Raw genomic sequence first — 14,204 nt, 5'->3', positions numbered from 1 at the left:
TTTCAAAGAGATAAGTAACACTGTTGGCAGGGAGCAACGCATTGCTGGTGAGGCTGCGAGGCCCTTCCAGGAGTTTTTGGTGGTTCAGTGCCGAAGCCCAAATGTTGTCAGAGCGAACCAAAATGGGGGTGGGCTGGTGGCACGCTGCAAATTAGTGCAATTCCTGCACATGGCCCTGTTCCAACATCACAGGTAAACTTTAGAAGGTAAAAAGGAGAAGTGAGAGCTGAAACCAAACCAATGTAAACTCCATTCACTACAGTAATTCATAAACTAGCTCACTGGGAGTCACGTGAAGTTTGTTTTTTCTCTTGATCAGATACCAGTGCTACACTCTATATTTTAAATGTCACCAACATGGAAAACACTCACTCAGAGATGGTGTAGGAGGCTTCTCTGACTCTTTCCTGGCTTTACTTGAGGTATCTGTAGAAGTTGCAAGATTTTCTTCTGAATCGGTGGAAACATGAAATTGGACAGTACCAGAGGCAACTTGCTTCACCTGAAAATTTGAAGTTGAATACTTTTAGAGAAGGCGTGCTGTGTATGTATTCACTCCTACCTCTGAAAGCAGACCCCATTCCCTCCCCCTGCTGCCAGAAAAGTCACGGTGCAAGGTGCAGGGACATCCAGCAGTTTGTGAGCCCCCCAGACACCCGTGCCCTTGCAGAAGCACACCGACATCTGCAAACTGCCTGCAGCCACTCCAGGTATCAGATTCCTGAGTGAAGAGCATGCACACAGAGCCACCAGCTACTTAAAAGCACACTGCAGCACAGACACAGGTGCTGCTCCTTTCCCACATACACAAATAACCCAATCTTCAACAGAGCAAGCTGTGTAGGCACCCATCTGTCTGTGGCAGAGAGCAATCAGTGCGGTTTAACACTAACAGGGTTCTGGATGCATCTCTGTGACTCCCCTGCGCGGTCGCAACCTGAGCAGTAACTCGCTTTTACTGATAAGCTATAAACACGTTGGAGCAAGGCCTTCCTCTTTTCATTTGCGTGTACATCGCTCAGAATAAATCAGTTCAAGTCACAGAGGCCTCCCAGAAGCATCGCAGTAAATAAGTGTGCTGACCAGCTCTGCTGTGTGCTCACAGCCTCTAAAATGCTTGACACCAAGCGCAGCATATACAAGTATTTATGTGCATGGGCAAGGGGCAGAAGGCTGTTATCTTCCTTTTCACTCAGACTTGCAAAAAGCTTCCCCATCACCCGGGCACGTGGAAAGGCTCTAGTAATGGACAGCCCATCCGGGAAAGCCACTGGGGTGTTCAAGGGCATTTGGGGTGCAGAGGAAGAGGCAGCGGCGTCCCTTACCTGCCCGGAGCAGCATCCCTTACCTCCTCGGAGCTCTCGCTGTCGGCAGGGGCCCTGAAGACCAAGGCCTGGCCGGGGCTGTGGCGGGCACCACCACGCAGGGGCAGCACCACCGGGGAGGAATCGGTGCCCAGGAAGGGGCTCCAGAGCGCCCACCTCACCGCGTGCATGTCGGCTGCTGGGCCCAGGGCGCTGCCAGCCTCAGCCTGCAGGACACATGGGGACATGGTCAGAAACAGGCAGAAACGGGACCTTTCTAAACAGTTTCACCCCTTCAAGGTTAAGCAGAACGTTGGCCAGAGCAGCACGCAGGTCTGAATCCTGCTTCCTCGCTGTAATTATTGTGCTGTTCCTCCTCCTTGAGTACCTTTTGTTTTTGTCTGCTCTTTCCCAGCTTAACAAGCATATCACTGAAACGATTCCCTTCCCTGCACGCTACGCTTGCAGAATGCTAGGCAATCACACTCGAGGTAATTGCACCTTATCCCTTTACAAAATTACACAAAGGACTATACCTCTATATTACGGATCAGCAAAACAATAAAATGCTTTTCAAAAATACTACAGCTTTTTCGTCCTCTGTATATATTTAGCCCGTGTAGGCTGGGATAAATAAAGACAACGCCACCCCTCCTTTTCTGCAGCAAGTCTTTTCCTTGGCCACTGTCTGCCTCCAGATGAACATTTTCAGCCCAGCAAGATAAACACAAGAGCTAGCAGCCTTGACTAGGAATTTATCACCAGCACTGCCGTAACAACCAGGACAATGCTCCACGAGACGGAAACTCAGCCCCGTGCAGCAGGTAAGCAGGTCTCCACAACAAGGTCACGGTGCCCATTACGCTGTGGCCCTCTCCCATCAATTGCTGCACTAAATGACGAATTTTTGACCACTTGCTCATCAAAGACAGAAAACCTATGCTAGGCAGAGGCCGAAGGCTCCCACTTACCCCAGCGACTCAGCAGCCTCCCCTGAAACCGAGGGAAATGGACAAAAAGGCACCAAACTGAACTTGCAGCTCTCCACCTGAAATCCCTCCTGCAGCTCCCTGCTGTTTGCTAATTATGGCACGGCAATCAGCTCAGGGATTAAGCACACACAAGAAGGGCAGAGGATACATGCCCAGGGCCAAGAGCCCCATGGCTGTGAGCACCACGTGCCCACGGCACGGCCAAGCACCTGGATCCCCATCTCGGCAGGTCCTCAGGTTCCAGCTTTTTAAGCGAGGTGAATTCACCACCTGATTCCCAATGGCACGGCTCCTTCTCTGCTTCTCCTCCCCCAGTCAATACAAATCCCTTTGGCCTGACACACACACGCGCCACTTTTCGAAATATCCATTTTCCCCAGTTTTGTTCTGGACAGCCCTAATGAGACAAGACATTTACTGCATTACCAACGACCCTCTCCCTGCCATCTTAGCAGGACAATTAGGGACTCATAACGAATCAATTGCTATCGATTCATCCACACGGCTGCGAGAGCGCTCTGGAGGAGTGCTGGGGAGGTGCACCCGCAGCCCTGCTCACCAAGGGACAGGGACATGCCTCACCAGGAGCTCCCTGCTGGCCCAGCGACCTCCTGTCCCCGCAGCCAGACCATCCCCACCCCACCTGAGCTGCTGCTCACTCAGCCACGGAAGGGCAGCATCCATCTGTGTGGAGTCGCGTGGCACAGCCTGGCTGTCAGCACCTCCACTGAATGATATAGCTAAAAAACCTACAAATCATCAGTAAATTCACACTAGCGGGCATGATCTCTGCAAGCGCAGTTAGTACAGAGATTTCTCATGGTTTTAAGATCCTGAAAACATCAGATTTCAGCTCCCAGAAAAAACAACTCAGCACTTGAGAGGAAAAAGAGCATGAGGGGTTAATCTCTTTTCAGCATAAATGCTAAATTCTGAAGAAAAGTCTCTTTTTAAATTAAAAAAGCTGAAATTTTCCAAATTGGTTTGCCAGAACACTCCAGGACTGCTGCAGGCTAAATTTCTCCATATACATATACACAGTGGAAAAATTTAACAACATATAATTAAAATGATTTAATAAGCCCATTTGCAACACATTACACATAGTGCTGCAGAAAGCACTCTGACATTTTGATGGGAGATATTTGCCTCTCTTCCTACAGAGCGAGGCAGTTCTTTCGATACCCTTCACGAGCAACAAAAGGAGCTATTGTTTGATCCTGGAAGACACTGTGCCACCAGGAACAATTTTCGCCCCCTACCTCAAAGTTTTCCACTGTTCAAACGCAGAAGCGGATATTTAAGTTTGATGGCAGCAGAGATCCCCAGCAGTCGTTAGAACTAATGGAAAGAGGCACACTTGTAAGAAAGCCTGATGAGGCTCCAACGCTGCTGGCCTGCAGGGGTGCAGCAGAAGGGCTGCCCGGAGGCGTTTTGGTGCCAGGAGAAGCTGCACCAAGGCAGAGCTCTGGTCCTTCAGCAAGCCCAGTACAGCTGGCCAGGGCTGGGCTCGTCCTAAAAGATGCTGAGACCAACAAGCCACAGGTACTCACAATTCCAACTGAGAAGGCCAAGGATGCACTGAATAATTACACAGAGAAAAGCAGTGCCTAGCTAGCACTCATTTTTAGCAGTTTTACCAAGATGAATAAATCTGCTGTTGGAAATATTTCCTTACTGGGAGTGCTCTCTTCTCCCTGATGTTCCTCACCTGCAGATCTGTGATAGTAGCCAACAAGAATTGGTAAAAGCCAAATGACTGGGTTTCCCCTGAGAGCATTTAATGGGTGAGCAGAGCGGGCCACAGCAAAGAGGGATGGTAGGGAAAAGCAAAGGGAAGCGAAGAAGCAATTCACCCAGCACTAAGATCCTGCGATGGTTCTGGTTCACAGAAAGCACTTCATTTTTCAGAAATAATCACAGGGCAGCAGTGTGTTACAGTAAGGAAGGAAAATGCACAAAATCCTGAAACCCTGCAGAAACAGGAGTTCTGAATCAGAAAATCCTGCAACTCTACAACCCATGTCCCAGAGATAGCTCACAGAAATAACAAGTGTTTTGAGCCTTGGTTCTCTGATTTTTGAGGTCAATCAAGTCCCAAGGGCACAACATAATGCTGTTCTGCAGCGTTAACCATTTCTGTGGAAAACACTGTGCTTTCTTTTTAAAAGATAAGGAATAAGATTGCTACAACAGGATGAAAACAGTGAAAAATAACAGAACTACCACTTTTAAAGACAGCAAAATTTTCTAATACGATCAGAAAAATCTGTTTCCCAACCTAAAACACATTGCTCGTGGCATTTATAAGAAGTCTCTTTATAAAATTCAAAAGAACTCTATCACAGATGCCACAGCAGACAGTTTATCTGAACCTTTCTCTTCACTCTACCCAATGGTGGGACCTCCATCACCCTTCCTGTCCTTCCCAAGCCCTTACTGGATGTGTTGCTCAGGATCGTTCCTGAGCCCCGTGCTCAGGCTGCCCGGAGGCTCCCCTTCCACCACCCCACGTCCCAGCTGGCAGGAGGGGGCCGCGTGCTGGAGGAGCCCCCCAGTGCCTGCACCGACCCCATGGGGCCCTGCCACAGCCCCCATGGCACCTGAGAATCAGCAGGGGCAGACTTTGTGTTCATAACCAACGGGGACACCACAGCACAGCCATCCTCCCCCCTGCCCTACCTTGCTGCTGGCCCCAGCGCAGACGACGTACTCCAGCTGGAAGCAGACCCCGAAGGCTGGGTGCGGAACCATCTCACTCAGCTGCAGGCGGCTCCTCAGGAGCAAGGCCTGGCCCGTGGCACTGCGGAGAGAGAGGAGGAGGAGGAGGAAGGCTCAGCTGCAGCCCAATGTGCAGCACATGGAGGGGAACACGGGCAACCCTCACCTGGCTGTGGGGCCGTCGGGCCGGCCGCGGGCCATGTCCGCTGTTGGCAGCAGCACGGCCACCTGTGGCGCCTGGACAAAGCGCAGGCCGTTGTGGACGCCGACACGCAGCCGCCGCTCCTGCACCCACAGCATGCTACCGGCAGGCCGGGTGCTCACCTGCAGCACCGGGGGGACGAGGGGGTCAGGGACAGACCGACAGCGGCCCTGTGCCCACAGCGGGTCCCAAGGAACAGACCTCCTGTATCGCCATGGGAAACCAGCCCCAAGATAGGCTCTGCACGGCCTGGTGCATGATGCCACAGGGGCGCTCAGCACCCAAAACTGCACAAAATGTATGGTCAGTCAGACTGAAATGCACCTACAGTGAGTTCTAGGTATTAACGTGTTCCATCTTTACAGCAGCCAGTGCAGGCCTGACAAATAAGCAGGCCTTGGCAGGCCTCCCTGCTCACGGCACTGCGATACAGAAGGAAGCTCACGAGAATGAGCATCAAATCTTTTCTTTGCCTTCTTCGTAGCAGAGCTGAGCTAAATTCTGCTGATTAGTGTCTGGATATTCAACATAAAACCTACACAAAGCACCTGTGTACTACTAATCCAAAAGAATCTACAAGATAAAGCAAGAAAAAGGCTTTCACAGCAGAAAAAAATGGACATTCTAAGCAAAACAAACACTCCAGTGCAATTTATCCGAATGCTTCCTCTCCAGCTGAAAACACGGCAGTGGCATATTGCTCATTTGCTGTACTTTCTCCCAGGGTAATTATACTGGCACTACCTTAAGCAAGCGGTCACCGTTCAGTAACTCCAGCAGCTCCTCCTCGAATTTCTCCAGAGAAGGGTACAGCCTGATGGAGAGCTTGTCCAGGTAGCAGGTGACCGACTTCATGAGCCGTGGTTTCAGAAAGCAGTCACCTGCAAGACAAGAGGCCAGCCGTGGGTAACACTGCAGAGCCAGGGGCAGTGCTGGCTCGGAGCCCTCAGCCCAAACCTGAGCAGCAAACAGCACCAGGACAGGCACAGGGCAGTGTGCCCCCGGCACCCCACACCAGGAGCCCACACAGCCCTGGCTTTTCAACAACAAAAATGAAGAGAACGGGTAGTGTCCCCAACTAGTGAAGCCCCATTTTGATGTGCAAGTACAAGCCAGGAGAGCTGGGTGGGATTTCAGTGCCAGAGGTTTTCTTCTGCCAGCCACGAGGTGGGACCGCTGCTCTGCGCCTACACACGGCTCCGTGCACACAGACCCCTGCCATGGGACACAGGGATGTGTAACAGGTGCCAGAGCTGCTGGGTTTCATCCTGCTGCCAGTCTGAGGCCAAGGGCTCCTCCAGACATCCCCAGCTTCAGCCTCGTGCAGGGCCCTCAGCAGCACCAGGGACCCACCTGCTTCGGAGACCTCGCTGTACTCTGCACGGCTTTAACCTTAATTGAAAGGACCCAAGAACTGGTTAACAGCAGGGTTTTCCATGCAGTAAATTGAAGAATAATTCCTCTGCCAAACTGATGGTACTGTCTTTCTGTTCTTTGAGTTTCCAGATCACGTCATCCTAGTCAGATCAACCCGAACTGCAAGGCTGGCATCCATAAGGCAAGATTTATGAGGGCTGCGTGTGGGAGAAGCTCATCCCTCTGGACCTGCCAGCTCTCTAACTACCCAGAGCACCACCACGAACAAGGACAATCTTAAACAAGCTGCACGGGCTTCTCCTAAGACTCCTTCTGAATGACTCTAATTAAACCAACCATTATTTATCCCTTGCATTTTCCCAGGAGCAAAGCAATTAACAGAGAAGAGAGCAGAATGAAGCCACACAGACATATTTCAGGACTGGATACAAATGCCATGATTGCTTCTCCACCACAGGGGAGTTCCAGAGAAGTCCGTGACATTTCTGTCCAAGTGGAAAGCAGAGAGAATGAGCCCCACAGGTCACGTTGGTGTTCTGGGGGCTGTTTTAAACACCCTGAGCACAGAAGAGAGATCATAAAGCCAAAGAAGAGCAGTAGGACCTGTGGATCCTTCACCAATACACAAACTGAGCCTGTAGCAGGGGGAAAGCCTCCCATAGGCACCTGCAACCCACCCGGCTTGGTTGGTGACCCTGGGGACTCAGAACACGACCAGCCCTGGGCTGGGCACCCACAGCAGGCAGCCTGCACTGCCAGCACATGCACAGCACCACGCTGAAGGGACATCAGCAGGCACCACCGGGGCTCAAGCAGAAAATACCCAAAGTGGTTTTGAAATCAGATTAAATCACAAACCAAGCTCACTGCAAACCTTTCTTCTCTCTTTGTCACTTTTTTCCCCACCGATAACTTTTGCACATCACTGCTGCACGACTCAGGATGCTGCAGCAGCGAGGTACGGATGCCTGCCTGCTCCAGCTGCCAGCAGGTTTTGTTTGTACAATTAAAATGAATCAATGCTGCCTGCAAGTAGAGCAGGGTGAGAGGAGAAGGCCAACAGGGAGCAGGAGCCTGGCTCCAACAGGCACACACTGGAGTCACTCACAGGGGCCCAATTTCACAGCCGGGGAGGCAGAGGTGCACGAGCAGGACTGCAGGAGCAGCCCCAAGCAGCGCTGGGTTTGATAGCAGCAACGCTGCAGTTTGATACACACAGCAGAGGGACTCAAGGTGCCCTTACTTGTGTCTCCATGTGCAGGGAGCAAGCCAGGGATTTTCTGCAACCCAGACACCAGAAGGTTTTCAGGCAGGAGGTGAAATACCGTCTCCAGGGGCGGGTGGGGCTTCAGGGTGTACTGCAGGTGGCTGTTCTCCATTATCGTCATGTACTTGTTCTCTAAATAGGAGAAAACATTATGAAATGACAAAAGCAACGGGAAGAGAGCTTCACAGTGCTGCTGTCAGTTGAAAAAATTATCAATAAAGGCACGTTTCATGAACAAAGCAAAACCTGAATTTGACAAGTCAACGTTTTTCCTGCTGACAATACACCACATTCCCGAACACGGACTCCCTGTTCCCCTAAATGACTCTGTGCCAGGGAATTTATGGGAGTCTGTGGCAGCAAGAGTACAAGACTGGGAAAACCAAACCAACATGAGCTCCGATGGGCAGTGCATGTTCCCAGGCAGCACAGCACATCCTCTGGCCACAACACACTCACTCCCGAGTTGCTGGGAAGCACATGTTGCCCAGCAGCACTGCACATCAACATGGCACAGCCCCAGGGTTTTCGGAAGAGTCTTAAGACACTTCTCTGCTTTCCAGCTAAGAAACATGAATATTTTCTCAGATTTAAGAAGTTAAACCATTTTCACATCAAATGGAAAAAACAGAGGTGCTCTTCCTTTCTGGCTAGAAGGAACACACACTATTTCTAGCAACTGTGCTGACACCCTGAGTGCTTGGGAAGGAACATCACTCAGAGGCAGATTATTCCTCTCCAACAGCACCAGACCCAAGATGCCTTCTCCAGGCAAAAAGCAATGTATCGACAGCAGAAAGCTTTCCGATGGGCTGTCAGGGGCAGGCGTAACATTCACCATTTTTCAAACATCTTTAATAACCATCAGTACAGGGTAAGCACAGAATTTGTCCCCGTCACTCGTCAGTGCATCTCAGCACCAGCAGGCACGTGTGTATTTCCAGCACAAGGACACCTCCCCGCTTTGCTAGACACAGAGAGGCATCTCGCACAAGGTGACTTTCATTGGGGAGCCTCACCTGGGACAATGCAGCTATGAGCTTCCAAATCCAACACGTCTTTTTGGAACAGAAACCCACAAGCCTTACATTTTCTTTCTACTGCATTGCTTAGAAAAGCATTTCCCCTCTATACCCATTTCCCCTGTTTTTGTGTGCCAAAACAGTACAAAATTTCCTTTGCTTTCACTGCGCAATAGGGATCACTTCTCAAAACGAGCCCAAGTAATAACCGTATATTCAAACAGTTATTTTTTCATCAGATCTGACTCATGTTCTTATTTTTTTTTTACCGTGGTACTGAAATCCACCGTGCAACTCCAGTGCTTGAAAGGAGAAGGCACGCTTCTGCTTAGCACTGCGAGGGCACAGACCATGCACCTTTTGCCTCCAGCAAACAAACACGATACCTATTTGGATAACAAAAACTGCAACGAAAGGAGTGATGCTAGTATCTTGCTGCTGCTTACTTTCTACAGGGTCCTGGAAAAGTGGGTGCAGTAAGGCACGCGGTGTCCCGTGGTACAGCTTGAGTCTGAAACCAAAGAGCATGAACCAAACGTGAAACATTCCATAAACTCATCCTGAAGCACGTTTCCTGCAACTCTTCTGCTCAAAAAAAAGGCAAAGTTCCTACTCTCTAACATGATAAAAACAGTACAAGAAAGATATGCCTCACTTAATAACCCCACCATTGATTTTCTAATAACAAAAATCTGTTTCCTAAAAGCTAGGTTAGTCTCTGCAGCCCCAGGACCACCTTTTCTCCCCCCCCAGAAGCAATCATGCCCCACTGTGCAGGCACACCCTGGGGCTGGCAGTACCTACACTCTGTCCTTGGCGGCCAGGTCCGTGGGATCCCACCTGCTGTCGAACAGGGGGATGAGCCCAAAGCCACACGACAGATCCCGGGAGAGCCCCTCCGGTGTCTGGGCTGTCGCCACCACCTCCACCACAGCCGTGATGCTGGGGTGGTTCAGCGAGGTGTGGAAGTAAACGGCCTGGAGGAGAGACAGGAAGGAAGGAGAGAAGGCATCTCAGAGCTGCTGGCAGCAGCTGGTGGCAAGGACACATCACACAGCGAGCACTGCAGAGAGAACAGGGAGGAGGAGACGACGATGCCCGTTTCGCAGGACGTGCACGGTGCCAGGTCCGGCTAAAGCATCAGGCTGGGTGTGCCATGGGCTGCAGGAGCCCCTGAGCCCCAGCAGCACAGCACAGGGCAGGGGTGAAGGGGACAGGACACAGGTCACCTCCCAGGGACAGGATTTACAGCGGGGTTAATCTTTCTATTAAAAACTCATTATCGCGGTGTCCCAGAGAAAACATTTGCTGTAATCATAGACTGTCAGGTAGGGATAACAGAGAGAGACATTATCACATCATCCCCGAGAAATAAATCGTTATTCTATTATCTTTTATTGCAAAATGCTGAAACAATGACCACCAGCAGCTGACAAGTGGCCAGGCTGCAGGAGACTGATGCCATGACTTGCAACGAAAAAAAGCCATTCAAGTGAATCCACTGTTAAAATAAGTTTACAGTTGTCTCCTTAAAAGCTAACAGGCTCAATAACGCTTTCTTCTCTGCTGAGCCCTACACCAAGGCAGCACGAATCCTCCTCCCAGCAGAGGTAACCTCGTGTTTGCCACCCTGGTGGGGACACACTTGCCCTGCCCAGAGACCTGCTGCTGAGCTCGCTCCCCTGGTGACGCTGCGGTCACGGGGATGGTGCTCAAAGCACCGGCTGTGCAGCACGTGGAACAGTGCACTGGTTCTCTCTCCTTGCAGCACTCCATGCCATAGCTTCCTCTATCTCTATTCAAAAAGCACGGGTCGAGTGATGATTCAAACACCCCAGGAAGAAATGCATATGCCAGTGTCGCTCAGATGCCATCCCCGATTTAAATAAATCAAGGAGCACGGCTCTAATCTATGCTAAACTTCATCCTCGGCGCAATGCATTGATTGAAGTGGAAATAAAGGTTATAATTAGACAGTGTCCTGACCAAGGAGATGAAATCTCAGCTGCAATCGATGGCCGTGCTGCTGGGATCTGTGCAGAGCAGCAACAGGAGCAGTGCTGCCAGCTGCACACCCGAGGACCCATGCAAGGTTTTGTCTCAGGGTAGCAGGCAGGACAGAGGACGCTGTGTTTTGCTGATAATCCTGACAGATAAAAGCATGGCTTTGTGCAGGTTCAATACCAGGTAATGAAAAAAGAGCTGCTGCTGGTGCTGCTGCTCAGTCCCTTCCCACATCTGAACAAACACTGCACTCTGCTGCTGGCACAGCGGCACAGCACGCAGCAGCACGAGCCACCAGTTCCTACCACAGCACTGCCCAGCCTGAGCTCACAGGAGGCCAAAACCTTCCCAAAATAATAAATTGTTCATAAAAGATTAATAACTGCGCCTTAATGGACAGCATCTGAGATGCACCTAGCCAAAAGATTACGAAGCACCAGAAGGCAAAGGGGTTCTTGTTGCTGTTTCCTATAGTAAATGCATATGTAGAGAACAGTGGTGAAATAAACTGCTGCAGAAAAAGCTCAGCAGGGAAAATAAGCACGGCATAAGACAGACAATGAACCAGAGCCCGTGAACACTTGGGAGATGCTATTTTAAAATGCTCATGCTATTTTAAAACAGCACGCTCTCCTGCTCCACCCCGGCGCAAAGACAAACGGCTCAGGTTAAATCCCTGCTGAACACCTCTCCTGCAGCCCAGCCCGCCCAGGAACGGGTGCTCGCCCCCTACCTCGTTGAACACCACCCTGGGGCGCTGCTGCGGGGTGCTGCGTGGGGTCCTGGCACTGCTCCGCCAGGTCTGGCCGAAAAAGTGGTGATAGGTGACATCGAACAGGGACAGGCGCAGCTGGAACTCCACGGCCGCTGAGCTGCCCGCTGCTTGCTGCAACACACAGAGAACAGGAGCAGAGGCTGCGAGTCTCTGCAGGCACAGGCAAAACACCCTGCACAAAAGCACTGCTAACTCCTGCTGCCTAAATGATGCTGAAGAAGCACACATGGGGCCAAGTGTGCCTTCGCAAACTGCCATCGTTCTGCCTGCATGCAGAAAGTGCTGTTCTAGAGCCAGCTGGGCAATCTTTTTTAAAGCGAGAGATTAAAAAAGGCCAAGCAAAAGCTGGACACGGTATTAAACATCTCAAAGTGATAAAATACTTCTAAAATGTGACCCAGAGATTTTAATGTAAAAATGTTTACCTGCATTAAAAACCTACATGTAAAATTTTAACTCTCAGATAAAAGCACATGGAATTTAGATACGGCCCCAGTTCACGTTACTGGGAGATTTAGTTAGTTCCCCTGCCAAAAACAGTAATTTTGTTGTAATCTCAATCTCTCTGAGCTGTGGCCTGAAAACACAGCAAGTGCGATCCTCCTGTTGGCACCACGATGAGCAGAAACCAAAGGCTCAGCAGGCAAACGCTGACGGTAAAGCACCAAGTGACTTTCGTGGCCAAGTTGAAGTGACACATTTTGTGCTCGTCATTTCTGATTCTCAATATTGTGAGCAGCGGTACTGAAAATGAGAATGTTTTTTCAGTTCTGAGCTCAGCTCCTACCTTTAAGATCTTTATTAAAAAAACAACCTCGGAACATGAATTTGTGCATGGCCTTGCCTCTTCACCAAGCACAGGATCAGGAAATCAGGAATGAACCATGCAAGACCAGGCTGCCTCTGCCTATTTGGGGGCACAGCAGCAACTCCTGCCCAAGCCCCACTGCTATGAATCTCATCTGGCGAATTTCCACCCTCACAAATTTACAGCAGCGTCCCATTTTTCTAATGGGTACGCAGGAGGATTTTGAACCAAGGTGGCATTTTTCTGCAAAGGCTTTGGGGCGTGTGTGCTCTTTTGTTTTTTCAGCCAGCCCAAGGCCCCCAGCAGAGCACTCCTTTACCTGCGTGACAACAGCCCCCTCGAGGTACTTCAGGACGCACTGAAAAGCCGCTGACTCCTTCGGGATATTCCGCCTCCGCTGGGAGTGGGGAGGAACGGCGAGGTTTTGCAGAAAAAGCCTTTCCCACTCGCTCATCTTGATGCTCAGAAGGTCACCTCTTCCTCTAGGCATCTGCTACGGAGAACGTTCATCTGGAAAAGAAAGCCTGTGTCAGGGGAGCGCACGCGCAGAGGATGGCACGCGAAAGCTGGCACACGGAGAAACACTCGTAAGTGGCAGAGCAGCACAGATGTACGCTCCCAATCCTGCGTGTTTTATAAAATTCCTGGGCTCTCCGCCACCCTCAGATGGCGGGCACGGTGGCCTGCCCTTCGGAGAGACGAGCAGGAGTCCTGCAGAGCCACAAGCACGGCTGTGAGGAGCCACTGAAGGTCACCGCCGTGTCCTTACACACAGACCTGCCGTGTAGTTACACACCACGCTGTGCACTTACACACCTGGGTACCCCCCATATACACCATGTACTTACACACACACACCTGTGCTGTGCACTTACACCCACCCCTGTGCCCCACACACCCCCATGCCGTGTCCTTACACCCCTATACTACACACTTACACACACCCCGTGCACCCCACACCCCTAATACCACATACTTAACACCCCTATACCATGTATTTACACACACACGGTATACTTACACCCCCATGCTGTGTACTCACACCCCTACACCACATACCTACACCCCTATACCACACACTTACACACACCCCGTGCACCCCACACCCCTATACCACATACTTACACCCTGTGCCGTGTCCTTACACCCCTATACTACATATTTACACACACCCCATGCACCCCACACCCCCATGCCGTGTACTCACACCCCTATACCACATACCTACACCCCTATACCACATACTTACACACACCCCGTGCACCCCATACCCCTATACCACGTACTTACACCCCAGTGCCGTGCACTTACACCCCTATACCACGTATTTACACCCACCCCGTGCACCCCACACCCCCATACTATGTACTTACACACACCCCCTGTCCTTACACCCCCGTGCCATGTACTCACCCCCCCGCATCCCCTCCCGGTGCCAGTCGCTGCCCGTGCCCTCCCCCCACCACCCCAGAGCCCCCCCGGGCACCCCCCGAGCACCCCCCGGCACCCACCGGCCCCGCCGCCATCTTCCCGGGCGCCACCACCGCGGGGCCGGGGGGTGCCGCCGCCCCCCTCCCTCCGCCCCACCGCAACCCGGAGCCCCCCGACCCCCCGGTACCGGGCAGAGGCCGCGGCCCCAACACCGGGCGGTGCTGTGGGGGTAAGGGGGGGGGGGGAACGGAGCGGCCGGGGCCGGGCGGGAGGCGGCGGCGGCTCCCCCCGTGCCGGGGGT

General features: G+C 51.6%; 1 protein-coding gene across 5 annotated transcripts in view; it reads right to left on the bottom strand.

Annotated features, from left to right (window-relative positions):
- Positions 1-14,194, bottom strand: part of NPHP4 (nephrocystin 4) — a 31,019-nt gene extending 16,825 nt beyond the window's left edge. Inside the window, exons 1-11 of one of the 5 annotated variants that reach the window (XM_068658693.1) lie at positions 14,091-14,194; positions 12,792-12,982; positions 11,623-11,775; positions 9,690-9,862; positions 9,332-9,396; positions 7,840-7,995; positions 5,964-6,100; positions 5,184-5,341; positions 4,979-5,099; positions 1,349-1,531; positions 373-502 (exon numbers count right to left, since the gene is read on the bottom strand). In XM_068658693.1, coding sequence (XP_068514794.1) covers positions 373-502; positions 1,349-1,531; positions 4,979-5,099; positions 5,184-5,341; positions 5,964-6,100; positions 7,840-7,995; positions 9,332-9,396; positions 9,690-9,862; positions 11,623-11,775; positions 12,792-12,962 — 1,447 coding nt within the window. In that variant the 5' untranslated portion in view covers positions 12,963-12,982; positions 14,091-14,194. Of the gene's footprint in view, positions 1-372; positions 503-1,348; positions 1,532-4,978; positions 5,100-5,183; positions 5,342-5,963; positions 6,101-7,839; positions 7,996-9,331; positions 9,397-9,685; positions 9,863-11,622; positions 11,776-12,791; positions 12,983-13,983 lie in introns of those variants that run through there. The other 4 variants (XM_068658692.1, XM_068658695.1, XM_068658694.1 and 1 more) reach the window with 4 other exon arrangements.
- Between the last annotated feature and the right edge of the window lie 10 nt (positions 14,195-14,204).

Source organism: Anas acuta, chromosome 22 (genome assembly GCF_963932015.1).
Source record: "Anas acuta chromosome 22, bAnaAcu1.1, whole genome shotgun sequence".
Lineage (NCBI taxonomy): Eukaryota > Metazoa > Chordata > Aves > Anseriformes > Anatidae > Anas > Anas acuta.
The sequence above is the reverse complement of the archived record's forward strand: the minus strand, read 5'-3'. Positions and strand labels throughout refer to the sequence as shown.